This window comes from Syngnathus typhle, linkage group LG5 (assembly GCF_033458585.1).
Source record: "Syngnathus typhle isolate RoL2023-S1 ecotype Sweden linkage group LG5, RoL_Styp_1.0, whole genome shotgun sequence".
NCBI classification, from domain to species: domain Eukaryota; kingdom Metazoa; phylum Chordata; class Actinopteri; order Syngnathiformes; family Syngnathidae; genus Syngnathus; species Syngnathus typhle.
This window is the reverse complement of record NC_083742.1, coordinates 8593181-8618245: the sequence shown is the minus strand read 5'-3', so window position 1 is coordinate 8618245 and position 25065 is coordinate 8593181. Positions and strand designations below refer to the sequence as shown.

The window sequence follows — 25065 nt, the reverse complement described above, 5'->3', positions numbered from 1 at the left end:
TGTCAGGCAAGACATCCTGAGAGACCTTCTACTGTTAATGACGGGCTGCAGCATCCCCCGAGACATTAAAGGACCCGTTCCTAAACATTAAGAACAAAAATGTATGTCAAAAAATAGCCAACAATCTACATAGAATGTTTTTAAATAATTTATTAAGAAATTCAAAAAGGTTTTTATTTTCTCCAAAGAAATAACATGACAGGAAATTCTGAAACGGTATTGACAGGTTTGTTTTTTCATCGAAGACAGCATCAAAACTACCGTGGTAGCTTGCAGCACTTTGAGTGTTTATGAAAACGTTTTATTAAATGTGGAGTGCTTTGTTCTTCTGCCATTTGGCCAGCCAGTGCAAGATCCTATTCACTTTGTTCACAATTATTTTGGTCGAAAAATAGCCATCACATTGCTTTAGTTGTGACCTCCAGTGAATATCGTGTGAGGGATGTCAAGGTGACTAGAAAAAGCCACCTTTAAAAAATATATATATACCGCAATAAATTTGACAAATATGTTAATGTATTATTAAAAAGTCAAATTAAAAAATTTCACATTTTCAACATTGATACTTCCCCCAGACAAAAACAGCATATGGTGCATATTTTAGGAAAATACATAACACACACACACACAACCAGCAGAGAGAAGCGGCCGTCAGCATGTTTGTGTCTGTGTGTGCACGGTTGCACAACAGATTACTCCTTCATGTTCTTCCACAAACAATATTCACATCTTAAAAATATCACAGTTAAACAACAATATGACAAAGTAAGAAAACTGTATGTTTGTTCTTCTCCTAGCTAAGGAGTATTTTTACGTGCATCTGTCACCACTCCTCCAAAAAGTCAAAGGAAACAAGGACACCACCTCCCTCTGCTGAACTCACAGCAGCTTTCCAATGAAATAATAGACTCACGTGTCAGATTGAGAAATGCCGAGGCAAACTTGTGGCTGGTCTAACAATGACAGACGTGTATTGAGATGGTCACAAAACTAAAAACCGTCAAAGTTGCCAACGTATCAGGACTGAAGAGAAGAAGAAAACAAATCACTTCTCTAAAGCCTCCCAGACCCTAAAAGTAGCTGCCCCCACCTCTTAGAACCCCGAACAAAAGTCATATTTACAGTATTTTACAACATTGTACAGCTCAAGGAGGCCTACCGTGTAATTGTGACCAATGATCTGTTTCCTTGCGTAATGCAGAACAAGATTTTGTTCAAATCTACCAAAAGATACAGTACACGTGACAAATTTTCAAGAAATAGAAATGATCAAAAATTAATTGTTAATATGACATTTTTTGCAGCACAGTTGGTAACCTTCAATTGGAGATTCAGGTTCAGAGGTCAAATAACCTAGTAAGACAAAGCGATCGCTCAATATGGGAAAACATAAGCCCAAAAAGTAACACTAAAAATACAGCATCTGTATGTGTTTTTTATGGTTTGCTGGCTTTTCAAAAAGATTGATTTTGCTGAGCGTTGGCTGAGTTGAGGTTGCCATAGTAAGAGGGTGGTTCTATGTGCGTGGGTGAGATGGGGTGGAGGTTGGCGTGTCAGCTTCCCCCACCATGAAAAGTGAAGTGGACAGAGCTTGGGCCAGATCAGCTCCAAAGCAGCTTCAACTACCTTCAGCTCTCCCTCCGTCAACAACTCTCCGCTGCAATGCAAACAAGCTGCATTAGTCAGAGGTCACATGCAATCGTACTATACCGTATGCTGCCATAATAACTCACATTTTCAGTGATAGCCGTTAGTGAAGGCCGTGGCGATCAAAGGGCCCTGTAGGAGCAAGCACGAAAGGTTCACCTTTACTTCTTTCAAACCTTCATTTGACTATGATGGAATAAATGACATGTTGCTTCTCTATGTTTGGTGAGTTTGAATGAGCTCTAATTTGAAGAACTATGCAAGCAAGAGTGAGAACAGATGCAAAGGAATTCTTTTTGGGTAGGATGGTGTATTAGGTGGTAACTTACCCCAAGACCATGGCTGAATCCAGTACTCGGGGCAGGACTTGCAGCACTGAGGTAACTGCTGACCGCCGACTCCTGACCAGCTGTTCCATAAAGCTCCGCCATCGGGCCGGGGCTGCTGGTTCCCAAATATCCAGCTGTGCGAGATGGGGTAGAACCTGAAGGTATCGTCACAATATCAGAATCACGTGCCGAATGAGAGAATCTGACTCAACTATGCTGTTGCTTTAATTGAGTCTCTCTAAGGATACAACTCATCGCTACTAGAACTGTGAACAGCCGATTTACAGGATTCCCTTTTTTTTTTTAGTATTCTAAACCCTCAAACAAAAATTCACATTGTAGCCATTTTTATTATTTATATCGAGCGCATTCCAGACCTGTCTCCCATTAAATGTGTGGCCGGCGCATTATGAAGTACAAAATATGACATTGGAGACCCTGGTCTGTTGTGCAACTTGAGTTGTACACAAGAATTCCACCTACAAAACTTTAAGAATTATTGTCCTTTTGTGTCTTGTTAAAAGGAAAGGTGAAGAAATACAGTGGTTAACATGCCCATGTCAGCTTTTATGGGGGGGAAAGAAATTCACTCCACACAATGAGGGGGGAATAAAAATCACCCCACATATAGGCAAAGGACATACAGTACAAAGACATCAAGGAATGATTTTTTTTAAAATACTTAAAAAAAAAAAAAAGAACCTTTTGCAGGATCTTACCTCTGACGACTGCTGCTGCTGCCGCTGCTGCCATTGGTCCATACGCTGTCAGGGGAATCGCTAAAGACATAGAAGGTCCACATTTAAAATCTAAAACAAATAAAGTGTGTCATTGTAAAAGCTAAAAGCATGTGTATCAGATGAAGGGGTGTATAATGACAAATTGGCGACGTGCCGCTTGTAAAGTCCGAAGGAGGGACTGACAAACCTGTGAGTTCAGTGGGGTGGGGTGAAGTCAGAAGGGGAGTCCTCTCTAAGTGGAACTCTAAAACAGAAACATCAAGAGTGATTTTGAGTCCGAGACGCCACCTTTGACAGGTAAGCAAAGGACAACACAAGCACAGATTGGACAAGTCAAACTAAAGCATACAAGATTTGAGGAAAGAGAAGTGGCATATGTTAGATGCAAAATGGTTTAGAAGAACACATTATGGTTACTTTTTTTTTTAAAATATGCATGAACCAACAAATCAGACATCGTGCTCATAAATTTTGTTTTTTAAGGGAATTACACTATAAGGCAGCTTACAATAGTGAAATTATTATTCAAAATGCAAACAAAGGAATAAAGAAAAAAAATATATACAGTCTCTATTATATCTATCATAATTCGTATTTTAAAAGACTGCCAGTATTAAAAATATTATACCCTGGTGTATAAATGTATAAGCACATACGTATGTACAAAACAGGAGTACAATTCAGTCATTTGGGCTGTAAAAAAGGACTGGCCAAACACAGTAGAGCCCATTATTATGTTATTTATATATATTTAGGTTATTTTCCAAACCCCAAAAATCCCAAATATAGAGTAGAGACCCCATGAAAGAACTTTTCTTAACACTAGAACAGCTCCCGTAGTTCTCCCAAGGTTTAAATGTGTGTACTATATTAAAACACACTTAACACATCATACATGTATTTGAACATGGAAAAAAATGCAAGCATAACTGTATTTATCAAATACAGTGTATGAATTGAACTGTAGTGTCCTTTAAGAGGCGAGACATGGGTGGCATGCAAATCCGTGTGAGTGTATTAGTGTGAGCTGTGGATGATCGTAGGTTCTGCGTGAGTATAGTCACTGTGGGTATGTATTTTACTGTAATGATCACTTAAAAAAAACACGATTTATAGCAGGGTTGTGAATGATGAAGCGCGATACAGCAAGGGAGCACAACACATGCCTAAACACCGGCACAAAGTGCTAACACAGACATGTGAGCAGACAGATGTGTATCCACTCCCTGATATTTACAAGCAGCAATTTACACCCTCAGTGTAACTTGTTTCTGTTCAGGCATGTTTTATATATCCCTGGCTTTGTACCTCCAAAATCCTCACTTTTCATGAGACCCCCAAAACTGGCATATTTGAGAGCAAGCTATTTTCACCACTTTAGATTGGTCAATAATTCATAAAAGTAACACCTTGGTCAATAATTTGTAAAAATAACACCCAAACTTCTATAGACTTGTGAAAAAGAAAAGAACTTTATCAACTGTGCCATTGGAGGATTTGGCCTGACACCTGCGATGTGTGATTGTATATCTTACACAGTACGGAGCAGACAAGCTTTTGAGGAAAAAAAAGAGCGCTGTTAATACAAGCTCAACTAGTTTGCTGAAGAATGTGCAAGGTCAGCTGTGGGAAACTCAACTACTTCAATATTATGGCAACTCCTCCAGCCAGCATGTGTATGCCTAAATACAACACTAGCAGAGGAAAAATAGTTCGAAACATTCAAGGAAAGATTTTTGTCCATTATTTTTTTTTATATGATTGATAGTTTTCACTGGAGTCAATCAAGGAAATTTTGTCAAATGCCTTATGAGTATTTAGTAGGATTCATCATGCTTTTCTTTCGAAACAGCTCTAGTGATAAGAACTCAGACGTCTTTGGTAAGCGTGTGTCGAATTAAAGTCTTTCTAATTCGGTCCTGCTTCTCACCTAACAGTGGTGAAAATCAAATTACCATGATGCCTAATGATGCGGGTGGGTATTATGTTTACCGGGGAATTGGTAGGTATATCCGGGGGTGATGCCTGCGTAGCTACGACTGGTGTAGGTGGCAGTCTGGAAGCTTGGATAACCTGTAAGGAAACATCAGGGATACAGTTTAGAGGCGATCCTTCTTACAATACACAGCGTTACACAATCAGACGACATGGCACTGCAACATAATGCTGGTTCGTAGTGAACAAAAAAAAGACAATCTCACTAATCTAATCTGGCACTTGTGTCAAACAATCCACCTATCCGTCTTCTAACACATCTAAGGACAGGTAGAACATGCTCGGGGAACATTTTAACTCGACACAGAAAGGCTGAAGTTCGAATTTGAAATCCAGCCTCTGATTAAACTAGGTTAGGCGGATCATGTGCTGAGCACTCGGTCACCATGCTAGACCATATGAACCAAAATTGGATCAGCACCAAACTGCGTGTCAAAAATCGCTTTTGTCATCAAGATTTGCACATCATTAAATTAAGGAAAATGTTGGAGATACTTTGGATTTACACACTGCAAATGTAAGAGTTTTTTTTTCCTTTCTTTGTCAATACGACCCCATGAAATTGAAAACTTGCAGTTATACAACTGAACAGTAGGTGGTAGCATTAGTGTGTCTGGTTAACTGAACAAACCTGCCCACTGTGAACGGCGATAGAATACTTGACAAATTCTTAATACTTTTTGTTTCTGTTCTCCGTAGTGTGAAGAGAAGAAATGCTAAAGGGCCAAAGTTATGATAAATGTGTGCCACTCAATGATGTACTCATCAAACTGATCCTAACTTGGGGCATTCATTTGAGGTGGGACAAATAATGAGAATGTTCTGTGTGACATTGGAATAATGCTGATCTAGTACCATATAAATAACACTGAACTGAATTGTCCAAAACAATGTATATCTTTCTGATAAACAATAGCACAGATGGACAACAGCTAGTTGCTTCCTGTTTAGATCAATAGGAACCTTACCCAGCATACCAATCCCCAGCATGAAGGCGTCCATTCCATAGGGCATCACCCTAGAGCGCCCCCTGGCCGAGCCAGTAGGGGACATAACCTCCTTGGGTTGAGCTTTCTTGCACTCCACCTGTTTCCAAAATGAAAAAAAACACGCAATTAGGCAACTTGCTGATGCTAAATTACAAATCCAAACTTCTCACCATTTTGTTGTTAATCTCGTGGAAATGAATCTCACAGACTTTCTCCACCACATCCTCGTTCTCAAACGTCACAAAGCCGAACCCTGATGAGGACGAGGCAAGTGCATGAGGGGGACCGTCTGTTTTTATGCACATTGCTACAGCTAATAGTCAGAGTAATTAGTTGGAATAGCTGCTTAAAACAAACACACACACACGCGCGCACGCACACATACGCACACTCATCCACTACTCCCTCCCTTCCTGGCCAGAAGGCCAGGGCGAAGCTGGTAGGTAGGCTGTCATAATCGATCAGTCCCAGGGTGGGGAGGAGGTGCTTAAGGAGGCTTTATCCTGATCCTGATTAACGGACTGGCTAATTAGACTAGCCCCATTTGTCTCCTCAAGCTCAGCCCACAGGAAGGAGCTCTGCAGGGGTTGGGGGGTGAATCAATAGATATCCAGGAAGGACTGGAGGAAGAGTAGTAACTCGAGGAAGAGGTTGAGAGGTAAGAGTTGTGGGGAATGAACAGAGCGAGGAGGTCAGCCCGTCTCACCTCTGTGTCTGTTGGTGGTCTTGTCGAACATGAGCATGGCATCATCGACCTGGAGGGGACAAACAAGACAGTTTTACACTACGCGCTCTCTCTTTCCTGCCACACGGCATATTGCCTGACCTCAGCCCTTCTCAAGTTCTGCAGGGAGGCTTTGCAACAGATGGACAGACGCAAAGAGAAAGAGGAGGAGGGAAGAGGGAGGAGGAGACTTGAGGCAAGCGGCAGGTTATGAAAGAAGAAGCAAAGAGAGGAAAATATGAAGAACTACTCGGAGCAAGGCCTTGTTGGGTATGTGCCCAATGCACATAATGGGTGGCATGCAAAGCCCCAAGTCAGTGCTCACAATCCCCCTCGGAGAGCACATAATCGAGCCCCTTCCTACCCTCTAAAGTTTGACATTCCCATGGCAACTGTGCAAAAAAAAAGTGCTCATGAAAGGGCCCAAGCCAACATCAAATATGGTTCATGAAAGCAGTAGTGGGGAGTGCTAGATAGTAGACAAAGAGCAAAACAAGAAAGGTGTAGAAAGGTGAATCTTTATAGGCAGGTGGAGCCTCGATGAGAGAAGTGGGGAAAGGGAGGGGGCCGCTGATAGTGAGCGGACTAGCGACAGGTGGAGATATGGTGAAAAAGAGAGTTGGAGGGAAGAAAAAAGATTGGGTCAAAGTGGAAAGGGAGGAGGAAAAAAAAAAAGACAAAGGGAGAGGGAGAACAAAGAGGCCGGGAGGCTTTGTTTGTTGGCACACTCAGCCGTAATTCCTTCTCCTCTTCTCCTTTTGACCTCTCCCACCAGTCCGGCCTCCCTTTATACAGCATAGACACAGGTGTCTATTCTATTCACACGCGCCCAGAGTTTCGTCTTATGGGAAAGTCGACCGGCTCTTTTTCCACCTGTGTGCGTTCGCTCTAATCGCAGGCTTCGCATGAACAAACATTTGGTAAATGAATCAGTCTGCTCTTAATCTATAATAAGTCTAGTGGATGCTGACGTGGATATGATCCATACTGACGCGTACAAAATGTGTATGCCAACAGAGTGAGGGAGGGAGAGAGAGTTGTGTACGTGTGGCCGTCCGGCCCCGAGGGCAGTTTGCCGTGAGAAAGGTCAAAGGTGAGCGAGGAGTGTCAGTGTGAAAGCGGACCTCAAATCATGGCTTCCCTCCACGCAAATGTTGGCCTATCACACAGAGCTGCTCGTTTTATCGACTCGAGCAAGTTTGCGCGTCCAAGAAGCCTAGTGGTAGGTGCCTCACATCTGTGTCAAGACACGCAGGACACACTTTGTCAAAGAGATGTGATCCCACAGTCAACAAAAGAGAGGGAGGAAAAGCAGGGGAAAACATCCGGCAACCTCTTGTTTTAATGCCGCAAAGTGTGTTCACTTGCACATCATTGCTCAATATTTCAAAGTGTGAGCACTTTAATAGTGTGCCACTGGACAATATTCCCTCTTCTCCTTTTTTCCACCTCTCATCTTCCCTGTTATCCCCTGCCCATCCCTCTCCGCACTCCTTTGTCCTCGCCATGACGGGACACAAAAGGTCCAGTGAGGCAGTCTAATCAGGAACTTCCATGGATGGCTGGAGCCCACATTTCACCGGCCATCCCTCGATATCTCTCTCGGCAAAATTCATCTAGCTGCTATGATTGAGATGGGAGCTCGGGGAACCGGGAGGCCGTACCTTTGGCACCGAAAATAATGTGACACCGTGTTGGAGGTACGATGGATGGCAGACAGGTGTGACTTTGAAAAAGTTGGAAAGATTTGTGTCCACCTGTTACTTGGTGAAAAGTTGCTTCAAATTCATGAGGAAAGTTCTTGAATGGCGGGAATCTCCTGGACCAAATTAACAAAATATTTGCCTGTCTTTGTGGAGGGTTTTTTGTAAATCTCCCCCACACCCCATCTTTGCCCCATTTCCCTCTCTTACGCCTCCACCAAGCTCTCTCAATCAAGCCCTCCCTCTCTCGTTGGAGCCTTTGTGGGCCCGTCGTCTATTCTCCGCGCAATGCCTCTTGAAAAAAAAAAAAACTCTGCGTGGAAATATATGAAAATGTATGAAAATAGACCAACACGTTGCCGACGCCCTCAGGTCAAACATTTAGCCGATATGTTGGGAACTTTTGGCAAATTAGTCAAGTTTGTAAAAATAATTTCTAAACTGGAGTTGACCCCCACCAAACACACAGGCCCATGCAAACACCCCCTAACACCACCTCGTCCCTCCTCCTTCAGAACAAAACCCCCTTACCCACAGAATTACTTAGGGACAATGGGCAAGCCAGGTCACCACGGTAACGGGTCAGGGGGGGGTTGTGGGTAGGAGCAGCTGTTACATCAGATTAATTCAGATTCTGATAATCCCTCCTCCTTCCTCACCATCACCATACACTCGACACAAAACTTTTTCACCAACCGCCTCCTCCCCTTTGCACTCTTTAAGTACCCCCCCCCCAAACTTCGCCTGCTGCCCCTCGGCCTCTTTAGTTTTCCCCAGCTACCCTCTCCAATCTGTCCCCGCGTTTTCGTCTTCCACTTCACAGTAACTCCTTTGCTTCCAAGCACTCGTCTGTTTTCTCTGGTGAATCAATTTGTGATAATTGGTCATTGTAAATGAAAAAGCGATTTGCATCAGGATTACTTTGTGCACCTCAGCGCATCGATCGAGGCTACGACGGCATTCCGACAATCCCTCACTCACCTTCCCAAACTGGTCAAAGTACTGCTTGACATCTTCTATGGTGGTGTTCACCGACAGGCCCCCCACAAAGATCTTCTTGGTGCGAGTCACTAACTGTTAAGCAATTAAAACAAGAATTCACGACAGTCAATTTTGTGTGTTCTATACAACATCACCAAGGTCAATCCCATTAATAAATTTTGTGAAAAACTTTTTTTTTTTTATTACACATACTGCTGTTGCCCCAACACCCCTAATAAGGATTACGTTCTACAAAAAGAAACAGAATTACATTTAAATCTTTAAATATAGACATTGATAAACAAACAAATACATATTCAAAAACAGCACAAATAAAGGGTTTTCTTTTTGGTAGGAGGATATGAGAATGTTTCGGCCTTAAAAAAAAAAAAAAACAGCTCACATGCTCGTCCGTTACATCACTTTGTATGTGAGCTGATTTAATTTAGAAGCCACTTTGTGTGACACAAAGGCCTGCTTGGGTACAGCCTGCACTTAACACCTGTAACTATTTTGGGCTTTTCTAACAGGATTGTTCACAGCAAGCAGGACAAGTCACCAAATTATCTGTTGTTTTTGTGTATCATTAAAAAAAAAGATTGAAAGAAAGAAAATATTAAATAGAGATTGTTATGACTTCTGAGGAGAAGTTGGTTGCCTGGATGCATTTCTGTTGGTACTCAGTAGGAAAAGAGATCTGCCAGATTTACAGCTATGACACCGGACAGCATGTTCTCACGTCTGAGCTTCATTACAAGATCCTGATAGCCTTAAGTCACACAGTCTGCATGACAAGAAGTGCGTGTAGCATTGTATCGGGTATTTAGGCAATCTTATTTTAAAATGATGGTTAACTTCCTTAGATAGATAGATCCGTATGATTCAACATATTTGGTTTATATATGATGTCATTTATACACATTCCTCCAATTGTGCAATTTTTTGCTTTGGGGAAAATGCTATCACACTTCATGAAAGACCTTTCTGTACTTTTTTATTTGATTTGTGGTTATTCTTCACCTGGTCAGGTGTTAACTCGACACACCCCAAAACGGCCAAGACAAGGCGGCGTAATGTACTTTCGGTTGCTATTAGTAGCAACTAAAGTTTTGAGAACTAATTAATGAACAATCACGTAATGGTTCACATTTAAAACGTTCATTAGATTTGAAGGCTATAACCCAGAATATTACCAGACAGTCCCCGTAAATTTGTAATACCGTACATTTAATTGAACTCACCTTAGGCTGAGCTCTCCGGGGGAACGCGACTTTAGGATCAATCTATAGAAGATAATACAGAGACAGAGAGGTCTGTTAAGTGATGTGATGTGTCGTGAGGGGCGCTTGAAAGGCTGCTGGGTGCACAAACATGCACAATCTCTAATTAAGCTACATGTCGTTTCATCGAACCTGATCACCTTTCAGTATATCATATAAATGACCAATTCAACAAATACCTATTTTGTTAATCAGTGATTGTTTGTGAACAAAGCCATGCGGGGAAGCTCTTTCCCTGGGTTCAGCCTTTTTACTAGATAGAAGATAATCCATGCGATGGAAATTAATCAGATTATCCATTCCGCTTATCATGCTAAAACACAGTTCTTGAATAGTACTTTAGTGCTAACAGTCTCGTGGTAAAGCACTGCCACTGGGTAGGTTCTATAAGAAGAATACATCACACAATTTGAATGACAAAAACAGAGTGGGGAAACATTATTAGCAAACTATCTTTCCATCTTGTTTCAGTTTTCTAGCGGCAAGTACAATGACACTGATTGGCTATATGCAACAGACAATTGGAGGCCTGTTTCTAACAGAAATCAAAAGCTATTGATGCTAATTAACTTTGGCAAAAAAACTACAAAGCAATTTTCACAATTGACAATTCCAATGCTGTTTTTTTCTAAAAAAAAAAAACAAGTAATAAGACCACAATGATAAAGTACAGTGTGAGCATTTTAAATGTAACAAATTCAAACCAAAATTTTTACTTAAACTTTCAATCCAATTGTTCGGGATGCCTGATATGTTAGAAAAAATGACACATAATGTTGAAATTTTGAATACTGTGAGTGAACCTAAGATTTAGATTGTGCTTTTTATTCCTCTGCGTGTGTGTGTGTGTGTTGTGGCGCTCAGGTGGAATGCCTGGGAATGTCCAGTGAACCCCAGCGTCTCTCTCGTCACCACCATGTGACATGTGAGCTCCTGGAATCTCACACGGGTACCACAATCACAAACCCACCTAACCTCTGTGAGGAGAGCCTGAGAGGAATCGGGGGAAGTGTGTCAGACAGAGAGAGAGCGAGAGCGAGCGGTGGCCAGGTTGAGGAAGACAGGACAGAGGAGAGGGAGCTGTCAATCACACCACAGCGACAGTTGATCCACCACAGTTTGTTTGTTTGTGTTAGTTTGTTTTTGGCTCCTTCCGTCGGTGACGAAACAACGCACGGCATCGAGCTCGTCTACGGGGCCACGCGCGCTTTGTTGTGAGCATCTGCGATTCTCGACGTTGCTCTGCTTTGTACTTCCTGAGTCCACTTATTTATTCCTTCATTTATTTGTCTATTTATTTATTTCTCAATGTTAGGGAGAGCATCACACCGTGCCACGAGACTGTCAATATAGACAGGTTCCATTTACTCGAAGTCTATGCTGCTCTAATTGAAGTAGAAATCAACTAGACTACTTCACACTGAACCGCTGTTACACTAACAGATGGTGAGGCGGTACAGCGCTAAGATTAGTTTGCGACCATGAGAGGGTAAAGTTAAACTACAGTACGGTAGACAGCTAGAGCCTCTATGGTAAATCACATGCGTTTACCAGAATGAGGACGACAACGTGTTTCTACTTGAATACGAGTCGAGATAGCCACAGGCTTTGGTTTCTCTTCTAAAGAGTGAGAAGACTAAAAGGCTAAGACTGGAGGATCAGATGCAGAGTCTACTGTTTAGTTTCTATAGTGGCTAGACTACTCTGATAGTCACCTCCGGTCACCAACCCTCCTGATGGCCAACACTCCTGTGCACATTCAAAAACAGACACACACAAACAAAATCAAACAGGGCAGCACACAGCACATGAGCGGGAAGGAAAAAGTGGGCATTAAACAATGACTGTATTAATGCAAGTGATTTGTGCGGTGGAGAAAAGTGCTGAGAGATGAATGCAACATGGGGGGAAAAAAAAGTCAAAATTAGCACATTTTCCATCTCATACATTGCAGGCATGCAGCTCGAAGCCTCATGCAAGCAGAGACCAAACCTTACTGCAAAGTAATGGAGGTGAAGCTGGACATAATTGCAAGAGAGGGTTAGGAAATGTGAGCAATCCCCTTGCCATTTAAAGTGGATATAAAAAGTCTACACACCTTAATTGAAACGCCAGGTTATGTGATATACAAAAGTAGAAGCTCACTGCAGAACATGACTTGCGCTGTTCTACCAGAACATCCAACTTTTATTTGGAGGCACATTGAATGGTGGCAACTATGTGCTAAATACAATTTAACATGAGTTGAATGTGATTGATACATTCTAAACATAGCCTCATCTTCACTTCTATTATTATCTTAATTGTTTGTTGTTACTTCCATCCTCTATTATATTTTTATGTTGGTTTTAGATCTCAATATTAGTGGCAAGCATTTAAATAAAAAATTCATTCTGGTCTCATTTTTGTACACCACAAATATTTGGCATTTGAACTTGGGGAACTTTTAGACGTTTCCTACCCAGTGTACATCCCAGCTGCAGTGCGCAACAGTTGGCCTGGACATACGAACACACTCTTCACAGCACACTGATTGGGCAGCTCGCAAGATCTCGAGGACCAACACAAGCCTGTTGACTCCAATCCTATTAGTTAGGAGAGCCACAATAATCGCAGACAAGGGTCACCCCCCCCCCATCATCACCACTACCCGCCCGCCCCGTTGTGTTTCTGTGGCACTGAACTAGTTAACAGGACTTCAAAGAGAGTGGCGTGACTGGAAACTTTGCTCAACATATGTGCAGTTAGTATGGGACCAACCCAGTTTAGAGATGGCAGGAAGCTGAGGGCCACGATCTGGTTATGTGATCTCAGTATTTCACTTGCCACTATCTGCTCCGCAGCACGAAGAACAGCAATGAATTGTGTATTTGCTCGGCAGCCTCACTGCTGTGCAAAGGTCCGCTCATTCCGGCAGCACCCGAGCGATCTAGTCGGTCACAGCATGTCGCATTCTTTCTGTTGCCACTGGAGAACCTTTTCTCTCCCCTCGCTAACAGGATAACCTGTCTGTATCGAGGGGGGGAGTGAGCGGCCTGCAAAAAAATCCTCCTCCAGTCACCATCCATCCTCTTCGGCTGGTCTAGAGTTCTTGCCAAGTTAAACCCACCCCCCATCCAATGAAGCTAAGCAGCATTAACAGTGTCAAGTTGAAGATTTGGAAAAAGAAAATGGAGTCATCGTCTTTGTGTAATGTGCTTATCGTGAGGCAGCGGGACTCAATGACCTTCACTCACCTTGACTGTGCCTGTTTATACTGTCTTGCGGTAGCCAAGAAATAATTGTAAATGATGTGCATTGTTATCGGCCTCTTTTTCTTTTGTGACAGAGCCATTCTTCAACTGTGGGGAAGCAGGGGGGGTCACTATGGAAACCAACCCCATGGCGATTTAGTGGCGTCCAACCACCGTGGCACAAAGTGTCACAGACCTTGTCCCTGCAAGTGACGCTAAAGAGCCGAACAGATAGCCAATAAAAAAAGCCACTTTAATTCATGCCTGTGTGCTTTCTTGAAGTGTCTGGTGCAACTTTTTCTCTTTAATTTCTTCCCCACTGCCTCGGATATATTGAGTCGGTGTGTCGCTCAGCGCACAAAGACGAAAAAGTGTGCTATCCTTATTTCAATACAGCGACTAACCCGCCGCCGCCATCACCACTCCCACTGACGAGAGAGCGAGAGCGAGAGAGGTGGGAGCAGTGGTCCCTATGGCGACCAACGGAGTCACATTGTTCCCAAACAGGGCCACATTCATCACTGACGCACACATACACTCTCATGTGCGATTAAAACATCCCAACATATTAGGGTTGTGCAGGTGGAATAACCTGTCACAACTTTATCACTTTGGAAGTGTTACAAGAAGTTTATTTGGTGCAACCGTCACACCTTGGTGGTCTCAGGTTGCATTTGCCCGTTCTGCTGAGAAACTTTTATTCTGGAGGTCATTTCCACCCCTTGGGAGAGAAAAGAAAAGGCAGACAGAGAAGAAAAGTTTGCTTCTCTCTCTGGAGAAGCAAATCCAAGAATGGCAAAGGGGGAAGTCAAGCAGCTCAAACTCCCCTTGTTTCTATGGAAATTGACACCGGCTGACATTTTGCTGAATGTTTGGCAGAAAGCAAAGAGATTGTCCCAAGTGTCTCCGCTGTCACTTTGTCATGCAAAGCATCCAAATCAGAGGAACAGCGGCAGTCGTTCGCAAAGAAAATTGAGAATATCAGCTCGTAGGTAACCAAATGTACTAACTTGGGATAGTCTTAGAAAATCCATGAATCAAAGAGCGGGCAATGAGATTAGCCAGGAAAGACAGAGAACTCACTGTTTTAGAATCCAACTCATGCCTGGTTTGGGCCAAAACTTTGTCCACGCCAGCCTGATCCATGAAGGTGACAAATCCAAAGCCTCTGCGGACATCGGGGAGGGGGGGGCGGTATTAATGACAGTGAAAACTATGTCGACGCGTAATGATATGTTATGAGCGGTGAGGAATCACGGAGGACAGATAAACTTTCAGAGCAGACGCCAAGCTCACCTCGAGCGCTTAGTAATCGGATCTCGCATCACCATACACTCCTTCACCTCGCCGTACTTGCAGAAGTACTCCTTCAGACCCTCTGGGACACAAAGCAACAACAAGGGGACACATTAGTGGAGAATGGTGCTGCGGAGTAGAAGGAAATATGAGATGAATTTGTAGTTTTAATTGAACAAAAGTAACCAGGGATTAAAAAGGATTAAGTTAAAATTACCAGCAAGACTCCTGACACATTTAGAAAAATAAAATAAAACAGCTCAATTAGAAATAACTAATTTTCACCACTCTTTAAACCAACATTGAGGATCATACAAGTATAAAAGTTCTGAAAGGGTACATTCATTCAAGTCCAAGGGAAAAACGAAAATAAACAAATTCAGCATTAGCAAGTGGATTTTTTTTTTTAAGAAAAATGCAGATTTCCAAACAGTTTATGCTTCTTTGCCTTATTTCAGTATTTATTGAACACATTTTTTTTTCAAAGATGTACCTTGTGTTGTTTGCCAGCTGAGTCCACCTATGAACATTTTGCTGTGAAAAGAAAAAGGATCATTTCAAAAGCATGCAGTGGGATTGAGTAAAGTGAATATTTGTGTACTCGCACAGCACAAACAAAGTTGCTGATGAAACTGGACCTCGGTGTATATGAAGGCTGCCAGTGTGGAGGTGTGCGCTCCTCAGCCTCCCCGCAGAATGCAAGGCTTGTTCCACAAAACATGTGCGAGGGGGGGAAAAAAGTTTTCTTTTTGACTTACCAGGGGTCGTGAGCGGAGTCCGTGGTGGACAGGGTGCTCTGGCTCCCTTCCGTGTCCATTTCGTGTCCTGGTCGCGTGTGTGCGGGTGCTGGTGCTGAGCCGAGGGTGTCCGGGGCCGAGGCGTGCGGGGGAACAGACGGTCAGTGAGTGAGAGGCTCAGGGCGGGTTTGGCCCGTGGTGTCAGAGGGGAGCGGGCCAGATGCGGGCTGGGACAGACTCCACCTCCTCGTCCTCGTCCTCTACTCCGTCCACGCTGATGTCTCTCCCTCATCCCTCCGCCAAGGGACGCGGCGCCACCGCGGGGCAAAGCCACTGTGAGCGAGGAAGCCGCTTCCGGTGAAAACTTGTAAAATAAGATGAACGCGTTATAGATTGCGTTTTAAGACAATACGCATAGAAATGGAACTAAGTTGCAGTGATTTCATTAGTGAACTGCCAGGGTCTGCAAGGTTTTCTTTGTCGGCCTAAAGACAATCAGAAGTTCAGTCCTACGTCCATAATTTACTAATTAAATTCTAATATTGATCTCTGGTCTTAGTTTTGTAGCGTCTCTCGTGGCTGCATGGACTGCTTTCAATAGTTTGCGGTATATGGATAACATTAGATTGCATTGATTCAGTCAGTCAGTGTTCTGCGATGTCTGCCCATCCAAGGCCTTGAGAATCTTAAGTAGACAGCAAACTGGCTTTTTACATCACATCCAGTCAAGTGAGTCAACAAAAGGCAAGATTAAACTGTTTTTATATTTTTTTAAAAAAACAAATGTTTCTTTGGGTTGTTGACAGTTCAAGAATTCAAAGAATTCCAATTCGAGTTAAGAACTTCAGTTTGAGTGCATCAAGAGGCTGCTTTTTAAGTATTCTTCCGGGAAGCAAGCATTTCAAGATTTCAGGCAACCTCAAGTTTTAAGTTTTAATACTCCCCAAATGCTGCCAACCAGCTGATGCAGTGTTCTCTAACAGGAGCCCTGTGTGCTGTTCTCATTCACTGCTGGACTTTAAGTATTTAATTAGTGCCAAAGCCAGCTTCAGCTAATCTTCTCAACACTGCTTCAACATGTGACCTGGTAACCAATGTTAAGACCAATCAATAGCCAAAGTAATTCACACAAAGACAATGGCAGCTTTGACTTGCAGGATGTAAGGTGCATGCAAGAAAAAAAAAAGATTGCATTTGCATGTCGCTATAGCATATAGGTTCTTTAGCAGGTTGTGCAAGCAGAGATTTTGTTTTATGGTCTTGCTATAGTGCACAGTCCCCATTTTGCTAACTTGCCTGCCCTTCACAGCAGATGAAGCACTGGAAGTGGGACAAGGGCTATTTGGACACGAATGAAGGGATGGTTAAATTTCTGCATGCATGATCAATGGGGTTGAATAGCTGGGTGTGCTGGGGGGTTGGTCTAAGAGGATGTGGAGACAGAGAGCTAGTAGTGATTACACAGAAGCAGCCTGTAAAGTCTCACTAATGAGAGATGGACAGTGTGAATTGCATCTCATTACCAATCCGAACTGCTTTTGGCTTGCTGGGGAGGGAAAATGCGAGCTCATATATGTGTGCCGCATGTCAGCCAATCTCGATAAAGGCAGCATGCGCGCGGGAGAATTCGTCACAGCAGTGTCCTCTGTCCGCTTTGGTGAGGAATTTTCTCTGTAAAGTAACAATGGGAACTAATTGCAGGTCAGTAGCATGTCTCAGAAAGATAGTGAGAGCTCTGTTACCAATCCAAATACAGTATAATGCCATTTTTCCCAAGGCTGGGGCGGGGTAACAGAAGCTCCACACAAAAAGGTGCTGATGGGCAGAACCTGAGAATGGTATAAGGTGATCAAAGCAGAGAAAGTGAGTGTTTCACACTGAAAGAACGAGAAAGATTTTGTGAAGTCTCAAAGGCATTCCCTCGTTCCATTTGCCCTACTTTTATTCTACGCTGGTTTTGACTTGTACACTTTCTTTGGCAGACTGATGAGCCCAAAGATGACGAAATCTTGAGGTTACAAATCACATCATTAGATTTGGCAAGAAAGTCTGCAACGAAAGGAGGAATCTCATTGCCGAGTAAAACACAAACGCAAGGGTGAGCTTGAGAAACTCCATGCTTATTATGATTGTTTCAGGAAGAAAAAAGTGACAAGGAAGTGTGGGGGTGTCAATGTCATCGGCATTGGGAGAAGTATAACATTAAGTAGAGGGTAAAATATGTGAAGAGTGTTTACAATCATTTATTTACATGGTCAAATATCAGTAAATTTATAATATTACTTATGTTATTAAATTGTAAAAAACTAAAAAAAATGAAAGAGATTGTTATCAAAAGCAATGTTATTGTTCGATGTGCTCTTACAAGCCGTGGCTAAATTTGTGAAATCTTGGCATTTTTAGGGAATGTCCCCAATGACACCAGCTTTTGGTGCTACTGTATTCTAAAATACCAGTATTTTAATTTGAATATCATTACAACTATTATAAAAGTATTTAGCCTTATCGCTGATGTTTTCTTTAAAGAATTAATGATACACATTTTACGAATCCTGACAAGATGTAGGCCTACTAAACTGATCAGCAAAACTGTATGTGAAAACGTTGTTTATTTGTATATTATTTTATCATTTATTATTTTATTGGTATATTATTATTATTGTATTTTTATTTGTATATTATTAAAATGATTATGACGCGCTAAACTTCCAGGATCATTTGACGCATGGGCGGCTCAATACCGCCCTCTAGTGACGACCAGGAGGGGGTAAATTTGCTGTCTCAAATGTTTTCAAACTGCAACGTGGAAACTTATCCCACAACTACTATAGTTTTCAATATTCATATCTTAAAAATGGGCTAAAGGCCATGTGTAGTTACATAGTTGTGCTTTTATTTGTATTAGTTCGGGGTTTTTACATCACTTTGTTACATTGAGAGGCAATGTGCTGCCTCTTCAACTGGAGATCATTGTTGCTTGTTTTCCTTTGGACTAATTGTTTGTTAAAGTGCACTTTAGTCACCGTTGGGGAATGAGGGAGAGGGGACAAAGTTCAAGGCAGGGGGGGGGGGGGCGGTGAAGAGGAAGAAGGTTAAAAAAAAAGAAAATTGACCTTTGAAAGCTAAACAGCAGGTGGAGAGCTAAAACCAGGCAGCTCAGGATTAACCGAGAGGGAGACAAATATCAAGAAAAAGATAGAAAGAAGCTGAGACTTTTTTTCTTAACTGAAGATACGATGACGCCTATCTTTGTCCATATGGCAAAGCTCTGCAGTGTGTAAGCAGCACGAGAGCAGAGAGTTTGTTTGCAAAGCCAGAGCAGGTAAGGCATCAGAGTAATGGAGGGTGAGGAAAGGGCCGGGGCAGCCGTGGCGAGGTCCGGCCGTCTGACGGCCCTTCAGGAACAGCTGGTCTGGGCCCTGCTGGAATCGGGCCTGTCTCGAGATGTCTTGATCCACGCAATGGGGGAACTGGAGCGAGACAGGGTGAACGGAACCGACAAGGGAGAGAGGGGGGACGAGGAGAGCTCTGAGGAGGGAGAAATGGAAAATCCACCCATATACCGAGATTTGGAAAAGCTTTCTCCTGAGGAGGCAGCCAAACTGAAGACTGAAGTGGAGCGGCTCCTGCAGTAAGTAGATTTCAGCACACAGAGTTGTTCCCTCCCAAAGAGTAGGAAAATGTCTTGAAAATGTCTTGATGCCGCTTTTCTAGCTGAGAACAAATATTCATTGAGGGACACCTCCCAAGCTGGGTTCCACTCTCTTCCCAAATGCTCCCTCCTGCTCCTGCCCATCTGTGTCACTCTGACGGCTGAAGCCAATTTAAAGAGGGTTCCTCCTTTGCTAGTTACTAATTACCCACCACCATCATTTTTCTGTGAACATTTCTTAATAAATAAGCTACTCACATATGTAGGTGAAGATTAATGGAGAAGGGCTGGACCTGAGTCAATGTTTGCGTTGCGAAATGTGAGCTATCTCCACATTTGAATAACTGACTTCTAATATGTTGTCTGCTTGAAATATTGAATACAACAATATTTCAAAATGGAATTGTGGATTTAAAAAATAAAATACAAGGATAATATTTACGTATCTTCAAAGCGAATGCCATTATAGAACCACTCATATTTGTGTTACTTGTACATTTTTTAATTATTACTGATTTAATTTGAGCAACTCTAAAATAAGGCTTTCCATGCCTGGTATGTTTAAGCCATTTTTGTTGCTGATGTGAAGCAATTGGACTTTGCTCATGTGTGCTTTCGCTTATCTCTCTCTGTCAATAATGCTCCTGGACTACTTGTGATCACGTCTGACAGCTGTTGCAAGAATTATCTTCTGTCTCTTTAAGTCCATAGATCCTCAAAATTCGTAAAATATAAAACAGCCTGCTGAAATATTTCAGATTTGGGTAAAGGATATGTAAAAATGTCAGGTAAAACTCAGCTCCATTCACAAATCACAAACCAAACAAGCGCTGGATAGAAAAAGGGATTGAAAAGAAAAAATCAGCCCTTCCTGTGTGGCATTAGTATAAGTTTGCATGTTCTCTGTGTGCTTGCGTGGGTTTCTTTCTACAAAAACATGCATGATCTAAGACTCGAAATTGCCTGACGGTGTGATTGCGAGTGTAAATAGTTATAGTGCATGTGACTTATAATCGACAATAGCAACTAGTCCACGGTCATTTTGTATGCCTGATTCCAACAGGGAGGACCCGTGGCATGTTGCAAAAATGGTGAAAAGCTACATGCAGCAACACAATCTCCCTCAGAGAGAAGTGGTAGAGTCCACAGGCCTCAATCAGTCGCATCTCTCCCAGCATCTCAACAAAGGCACGCCGATGAAGAACCAGAAGAGAGCTGCATTGTACAGTTGGTACGTCAAGAAGCAGTGTGAAATCAGCCAGCGTGAGTACACAAGCAGCTGGAGAGCTGCAAGAACCATAACGTCTCATTTTAAATTCTCTGAGAGTGCAAATAAAAAAAAGTGTGCAACCGTTATCTGCTAGAATTCACCAATGCCAAACATGGGCTCACGTCTATGGAGGAGCCAGGTGAAGACTCCAGGAGGGGACGGAGGAACAGATTCAAATGGGGCCCTGCTTCCTTACAGATCCTTTTCCACGCTTATGAACGACAAAAAAACCCCAGCAAGGAGGAGAGAGACGGATTGGTGGTGGAGTGTAACAGGTGGCACACACAAGTGGTGTTTTTATACAATTAATATGTTCTGTAGGTGATAGGGTAGATTTTGACCACGTTCAATATGGCATTAACAAGGAAGTCAAGTCAAAAACTGTCTTTGCAATATGTTCTATGTGCCCCCACTTGTCAAAACAGTAGGCAGCTATGTTGGATCCTAGATGTAGCGCGCTTTTCACAGACTTATTGGTTCAACCGTACGCTATACACGATGGCATCTCCGCTGTAGAGATAAAAAATAAAGTGAATATGTGGCAGGGAAATCACTGAATTCGACATAGGTGGCAACATAAGATGGCTGCCGGTGGCTTCACTTCTCCAGATGGCCAGTATCCAAGTCCGTGGCTGGTACCATCATTACTCGAGTCACTTGGCACTGTGATGTCGTTGGCTGCCTCCGAAGATGGATAAAAACGGGTTTATTTTACCCCTTCGTTCATAATATGAATAAATATTAATCAGAACGCCATGTTTCAACTAGCGGAGCGCATATTATTGCGAAAAAGATTTTTGACTTGACTTTGCTCAACTCAATATTTCTTCCTCCCCCAGGGCAGAATGTTTGCAGAGGGGGGTGTCCCCTTCACAGCTTGCTGGCCTGGGCTCCAACCTGGTTACTGAGGTCAGGGTGTACAACTGGTTTGCCAACCGCCGAAAAGAGGAGGCCTTCCGGCACAAATTGGCTCTCGATGGTCCTTTCACCAGCCACTCGGTTTCTTCTTCCAACCCCAACCTTTCTTCAAGTCCAGAGCTCAGTAATATGAACTAGTTTTACCTTGAGTGTAAATTTGTCTGTGCTCTATTTTATAATACACATGTCTATGATGACATTGGTGACTTTCTGTTACATCCCAGGTGCCAAATACAGCCATCAAATCCAATGCGACACCCTGAATTCAGTCAGAGGTAGCGGGGGGGAAGGTGTGGGGCGTCTTGTGGCCAGTCCTGTCCAGCTGGAGCCAAGCCACACACTCCTTGAGAGCCACCACCCCAAACTGGTGAGAGCGTGTCTCGTGTTCTGTGTCCCCCACCTCCCATGTTGCTGACTAATTGGTGGCCATAGCGATCATGTTGCCGGCCATCTGGTTTTAGGTTTCCAGTGGAGGCCCACTGCCGCCTGTAAGCACTCTGACCTCACTGCACAGTTTGTCATCCTCATCTGCATCCTCACAAGGCCTTATCATGGCCTCTCTGCCCAGCGTTATGAGTCTAGGAGAGTCCTCACTTCTCATTGGTAACCTCTACCCTTAAAGTGTTAAATGACTTCCTTGATTATTTTTAACACTCCTCTGTTCATTCACAGGTCTAGCTTCAACGCAACCTCAAACGGTACCCGTCATTAACAACATGAGCGGTGGCTTCACGACTCTGCAGCCAATCTCCTTCCAGCAGCAGCTTCACGCCCAGCAGCCAATGCAACAGCAGCTCCAGAGTCACATGGGTGCCAGTCCATTTATGGCGACCATGGCACAGCTGCCAAGTCACAGTAAGAGTGCAGCAGTACACGCAGTTGAAGGAAACTGGCATGTCATTCTGCTTTTAATTGCAGTGTACAAGACAGATTCACCTCAGTACCATTCGTCCAGTCTGCTGTCTCAAGCCATGGTCATCACTGACAGTAGCAGTCTGGGGACACTAACCAGCCTTGCATCTGTCAGACAGGTGACTTGCCTCAAGTACACGACAGAATGACCTGAATGATCCCTGTGTACCAGAATTCCGCAAATACCACTTTTTTTGGGGGGGGGGATAGATTCTGACAGCAGATCCAGAGGAGCACACAGATCCTTCACTACAGGAAGATTCTCTGCACCTGCAGGCTCACACACCTGTACCAGGTACGCAGCAGGTTGAATTGTGACATGGGACTTTCCAGCCTGTAGCAAAGGCGTCGTGAGTTGTGTTAAACAAAGCTGGAGAGCTTTGAGGCTTATTACAAGGGCTAAAAGGTCACATCAGTTTTCCCAATCACCTAATCAGGCTACTGCTACTAGCTGATGGTAAAAATAAGGTTGGGGCAGTTTGAATTGTCTTTTTAGTATTGTTTTATTTTGATTGTGATTCTTAATTGGGGAAACAATAAATGTCATGATTTGTCTACAGCATCAAGCCAGAGCCCAGAGATGTATCCCACTTCCCAGACAACCGACAGTCACCAGTCTCACCTCCTGCCCCCTTCACCAACAGACATTAGCTCTTACATTCCCGCACAAATGGTCTCTCCAGCACAGTAGTTCAGTGCCCGAGCAATGCCTCGCCAACACCAGCGCGACCAAGGAGCTGTTTGGAATGTTGGTTGTGAAGAAAGGATGCCCCCCCCCCTCCCCCAATAAACCCCTCAGATTTATGTTTATGCAGAAAAGCGACAAACTTTACAAAAAAATATATATTTAAATTCCTTTTTATAATCCTGGGAAATTGCTCATTCACTTAAAATGGGAACTCAATATGATATGCATTTTATAAACCCATTTTGAACATCTTGTAACAAACTGAGCAATAGTATTAAACAGCATTTTACACTATATGTTGACAATTACAAACATGAGACAACATTCTTAACCGTGTTTCTTTTATGCTCTGACATTATAGAAAGAAGCATTTTCATTTCAGTCCCATTAGTCACATTCTGAGAGTTTCTTTTTCCGTTTGACTTTGTGATGTTCCTTTGAGCCTGCATGCTCACCGTTGTTCTGAGCGCAAAGAGATCCGTCACAGTCCACATCCTTGCTTCCAGCATCTTCAGGATTCTTCCTCCTCTTCTTTTTTTTCCTCTTTTTATCAACATTGTCTTCATCCGTCTCAGACGATTTCTTCTTTTTATTTTCCGGCTGAGGAGGTGCTGTTGCCGTTTGTGATGAAACGAGTGCCGAGGAGGGTAAGAGATCTACCAGTGAAACAGCGGCCTCCTTCAACCTTGTTTCCATCTCACTATCGCTGTCACTGGATCAAAAAGAGTGTGAATAGTTGCATTATTGAGCAGAAATCTTATTCAATCTGTTCCCTATCTCACAAGAAATCTCTTGTAATACATTTACACTGAGTATTTGTGTAGTTTTGGAGGCATATCTATCCATAAATGTTAGTCATATCCATATTTAATGGACTTTGAATTGAAGATCCACTCTAGTTTCAGTCTGCTTATCCCTTGGCTCCATCAACAACAAAATGTCTAGCAAACATAATGAACAATAATAACAATGTAACAATACAAACCTTGAGCTGGGAATAGGCCTTCGTCGTACGGCGGAAGGGAGATCGTTAGCCGGTTGTCCTGGGATTGATGTGGAGAACAAAATAAATCCTGAAAGAAAAATATTACATTTAAAAAAAAAACCATACAGAATTCATAGAATGCATGCAAGAATGCTGCGGAAGTTTACCGTCATCATCTTCACATTTTTCTGGTGTCTTACAGGTTGATATGTCAATCTGGATTTCTGTCAAACGACTAAGTCAAATATGTGGATTAAAATTTTAATCATACGATACTGATTGGAAGCTGAGAGAAATAAGAAAGTTTAGTTTACCTGTCGAGAAATTGTCCCAACTTTTTGGCGACATGATTTTGAAACCCCTGGGTGACTTGGAGCTCATTGCCATCGTGTTCATGCTCAGCAACTACAATGCTTCCCACCCACAGCATTATAATAGTCATTATAACATATACAACCCAAATTAAACTATGCATCGTATATCGTACAAGGCCAGTTTCCATTGCTTATTATTGTTTATGTACCGTAATATATTGAGATTGGGGAAATAAAATCATTAAACATGAAGGTAAAATGAGGGAGCACAGGTTTTATGATTGACTTACCGTTTTGAATGTTTTGCATTGCCATTTCCTAGAAATAGACAGACATAAGCAGATGAGCGAGCCGAGAAATTTGCATTTCACTTAGAAACACAATCAAAGACGTTCGTTTTATTATGAATCGCGACAAAGTTTTCATCCGTGTTGCTGAAATCAATTTCAAGTAGGCTAGCAGGTCTTGAAGCTGTTGGAATCTGTTAAAACGTTTATATTGACATTACGATGAAACAAAAAATAGATTATTACCACTCGTCCCACTTTTTGGTGCATCCCAAACTGCTTCTTGACATCGTTTGAGCGCTTCGTCGTCGCTGCTACTGGTGTCATTCGCTAAACTCACCATCTTTATGGTATTGCCCGCCATGACAAACACACGTGCCGAACT

At 42.8% G+C, this 25065-nt stretch overlaps 3 protein-coding genes across 3 annotated transcripts; 1 reads left to right on the top strand and 2 right to left on the bottom strand.

Moving 5' to 3' along the window:
• Window positions 1-130: 130 nt before the first annotated feature.
• msi1b (musashi RNA binding protein 1b) lies at window positions 131-17713 on the bottom strand. Its single transcript, XM_061278849.1, is given in 20 exon segments — window positions 131-1657; window positions 1734-1779; window positions 1977-2131; window positions 2696-2755; window positions 2904-2960; window positions 4709-4789; window positions 5680-5797; window positions 5871-5953; window positions 6407-6455; window positions 9109-9201; window positions 10350-10391; window positions 14705-14789; window positions 14918-14999; window positions 15411-15451; window positions 15676-15777; window positions 15779-15856; window positions 15858-16018; window positions 17178-17325; window positions 17397-17483; window positions 17594-17713. Coding segments are annotated over 17 exon segments (1419 nt in total). The 5' UTR covers window positions 17268-17325; window positions 17397-17483; window positions 17594-17713; the 3' UTR covers window positions 131-1657; window positions 1734-1737.
• On the top strand, window positions 17643-23421 carry hnf1a (HNF1 homeobox a). The gene is made up of 10 exons (XM_061278848.1): window positions 17643-19285; window positions 20370-20569; window positions 20671-20851; window positions 21416-21618; window positions 21719-21861; window positions 21956-22097; window positions 22167-22349; window positions 22413-22525; window positions 22617-22701; window positions 22967-23421. The coding sequence occupies exons 1-10, from the start codon at window positions 18993-18995 to the stop codon at window positions 23095-23097; spliced, it is 1674 nt and encodes a 557-aa protein (XP_061134832.1). The 5' UTR covers window positions 17643-18992; the 3' UTR covers window positions 23098-23421.
• lg5h12orf43 (linkage group 5 C12orf43 homolog) lies at window positions 23249-25065 on the bottom strand. The gene is made up of 6 exons (XM_061278850.1): window positions 24927-25065; window positions 24684-24711; window positions 24394-24492; window positions 24247-24314; window positions 24080-24167; window positions 23249-23806 (listed from the first exon to the last, which is right to left on the bottom strand). Exons 1-6 carry the CDS (start codon window positions 25042-25044, stop codon window positions 23482-23484), a joined length of 726 nt encoding a protein of 241 aa, XP_061134834.1. The 5' UTR covers window positions 25045-25065; the 3' UTR covers window positions 23249-23481.

Bases quoted from the DNA above. Each gene is read 5' to 3' on its own strand.
- hnf1a (XM_061278848.1), top strand. From the start codon at position 18,993: ATGGAGGGTGAGGAAAGGGCCGGGGCAGCCGTGGCGAGGTCCGGCCGT. The intron at 19,286-20,369 runs GTAAGTAGATTT...TGATTCCAACAG, and splicing joins GAAGTGGAGCGGCTCCTGCA to GGAGGACCCGTGGCATGTTG. The intron at 22,526-22,616 runs GTGACTTGCCTC...GGGGGGGGATAG, and splicing joins GCCTTGCATCTGTCAGACAG to ATTCTGACAGCAGATCCAGA.
- lg5h12orf43 (XM_061278850.1), bottom strand. From the start codon at position 25,044: ATGGCGGGCAATACCATAAAGATGGTGAGTTTAGCGAATGACACCAGT. The intron at 24,493-24,683 runs GTAAGTCAATCA...GTGGGTGGGAAG, and splicing joins AATGCAAAACATTCAAAACG to CATTGTAGTTGCTGAGCATG. The intron at 23,807-24,079 runs GTTTGTATTGTT...TTTTTGATCCAG, and splicing joins AGGCCTATTCCCAGCTCAAG to TGACAGCGATAGTGAGATGG.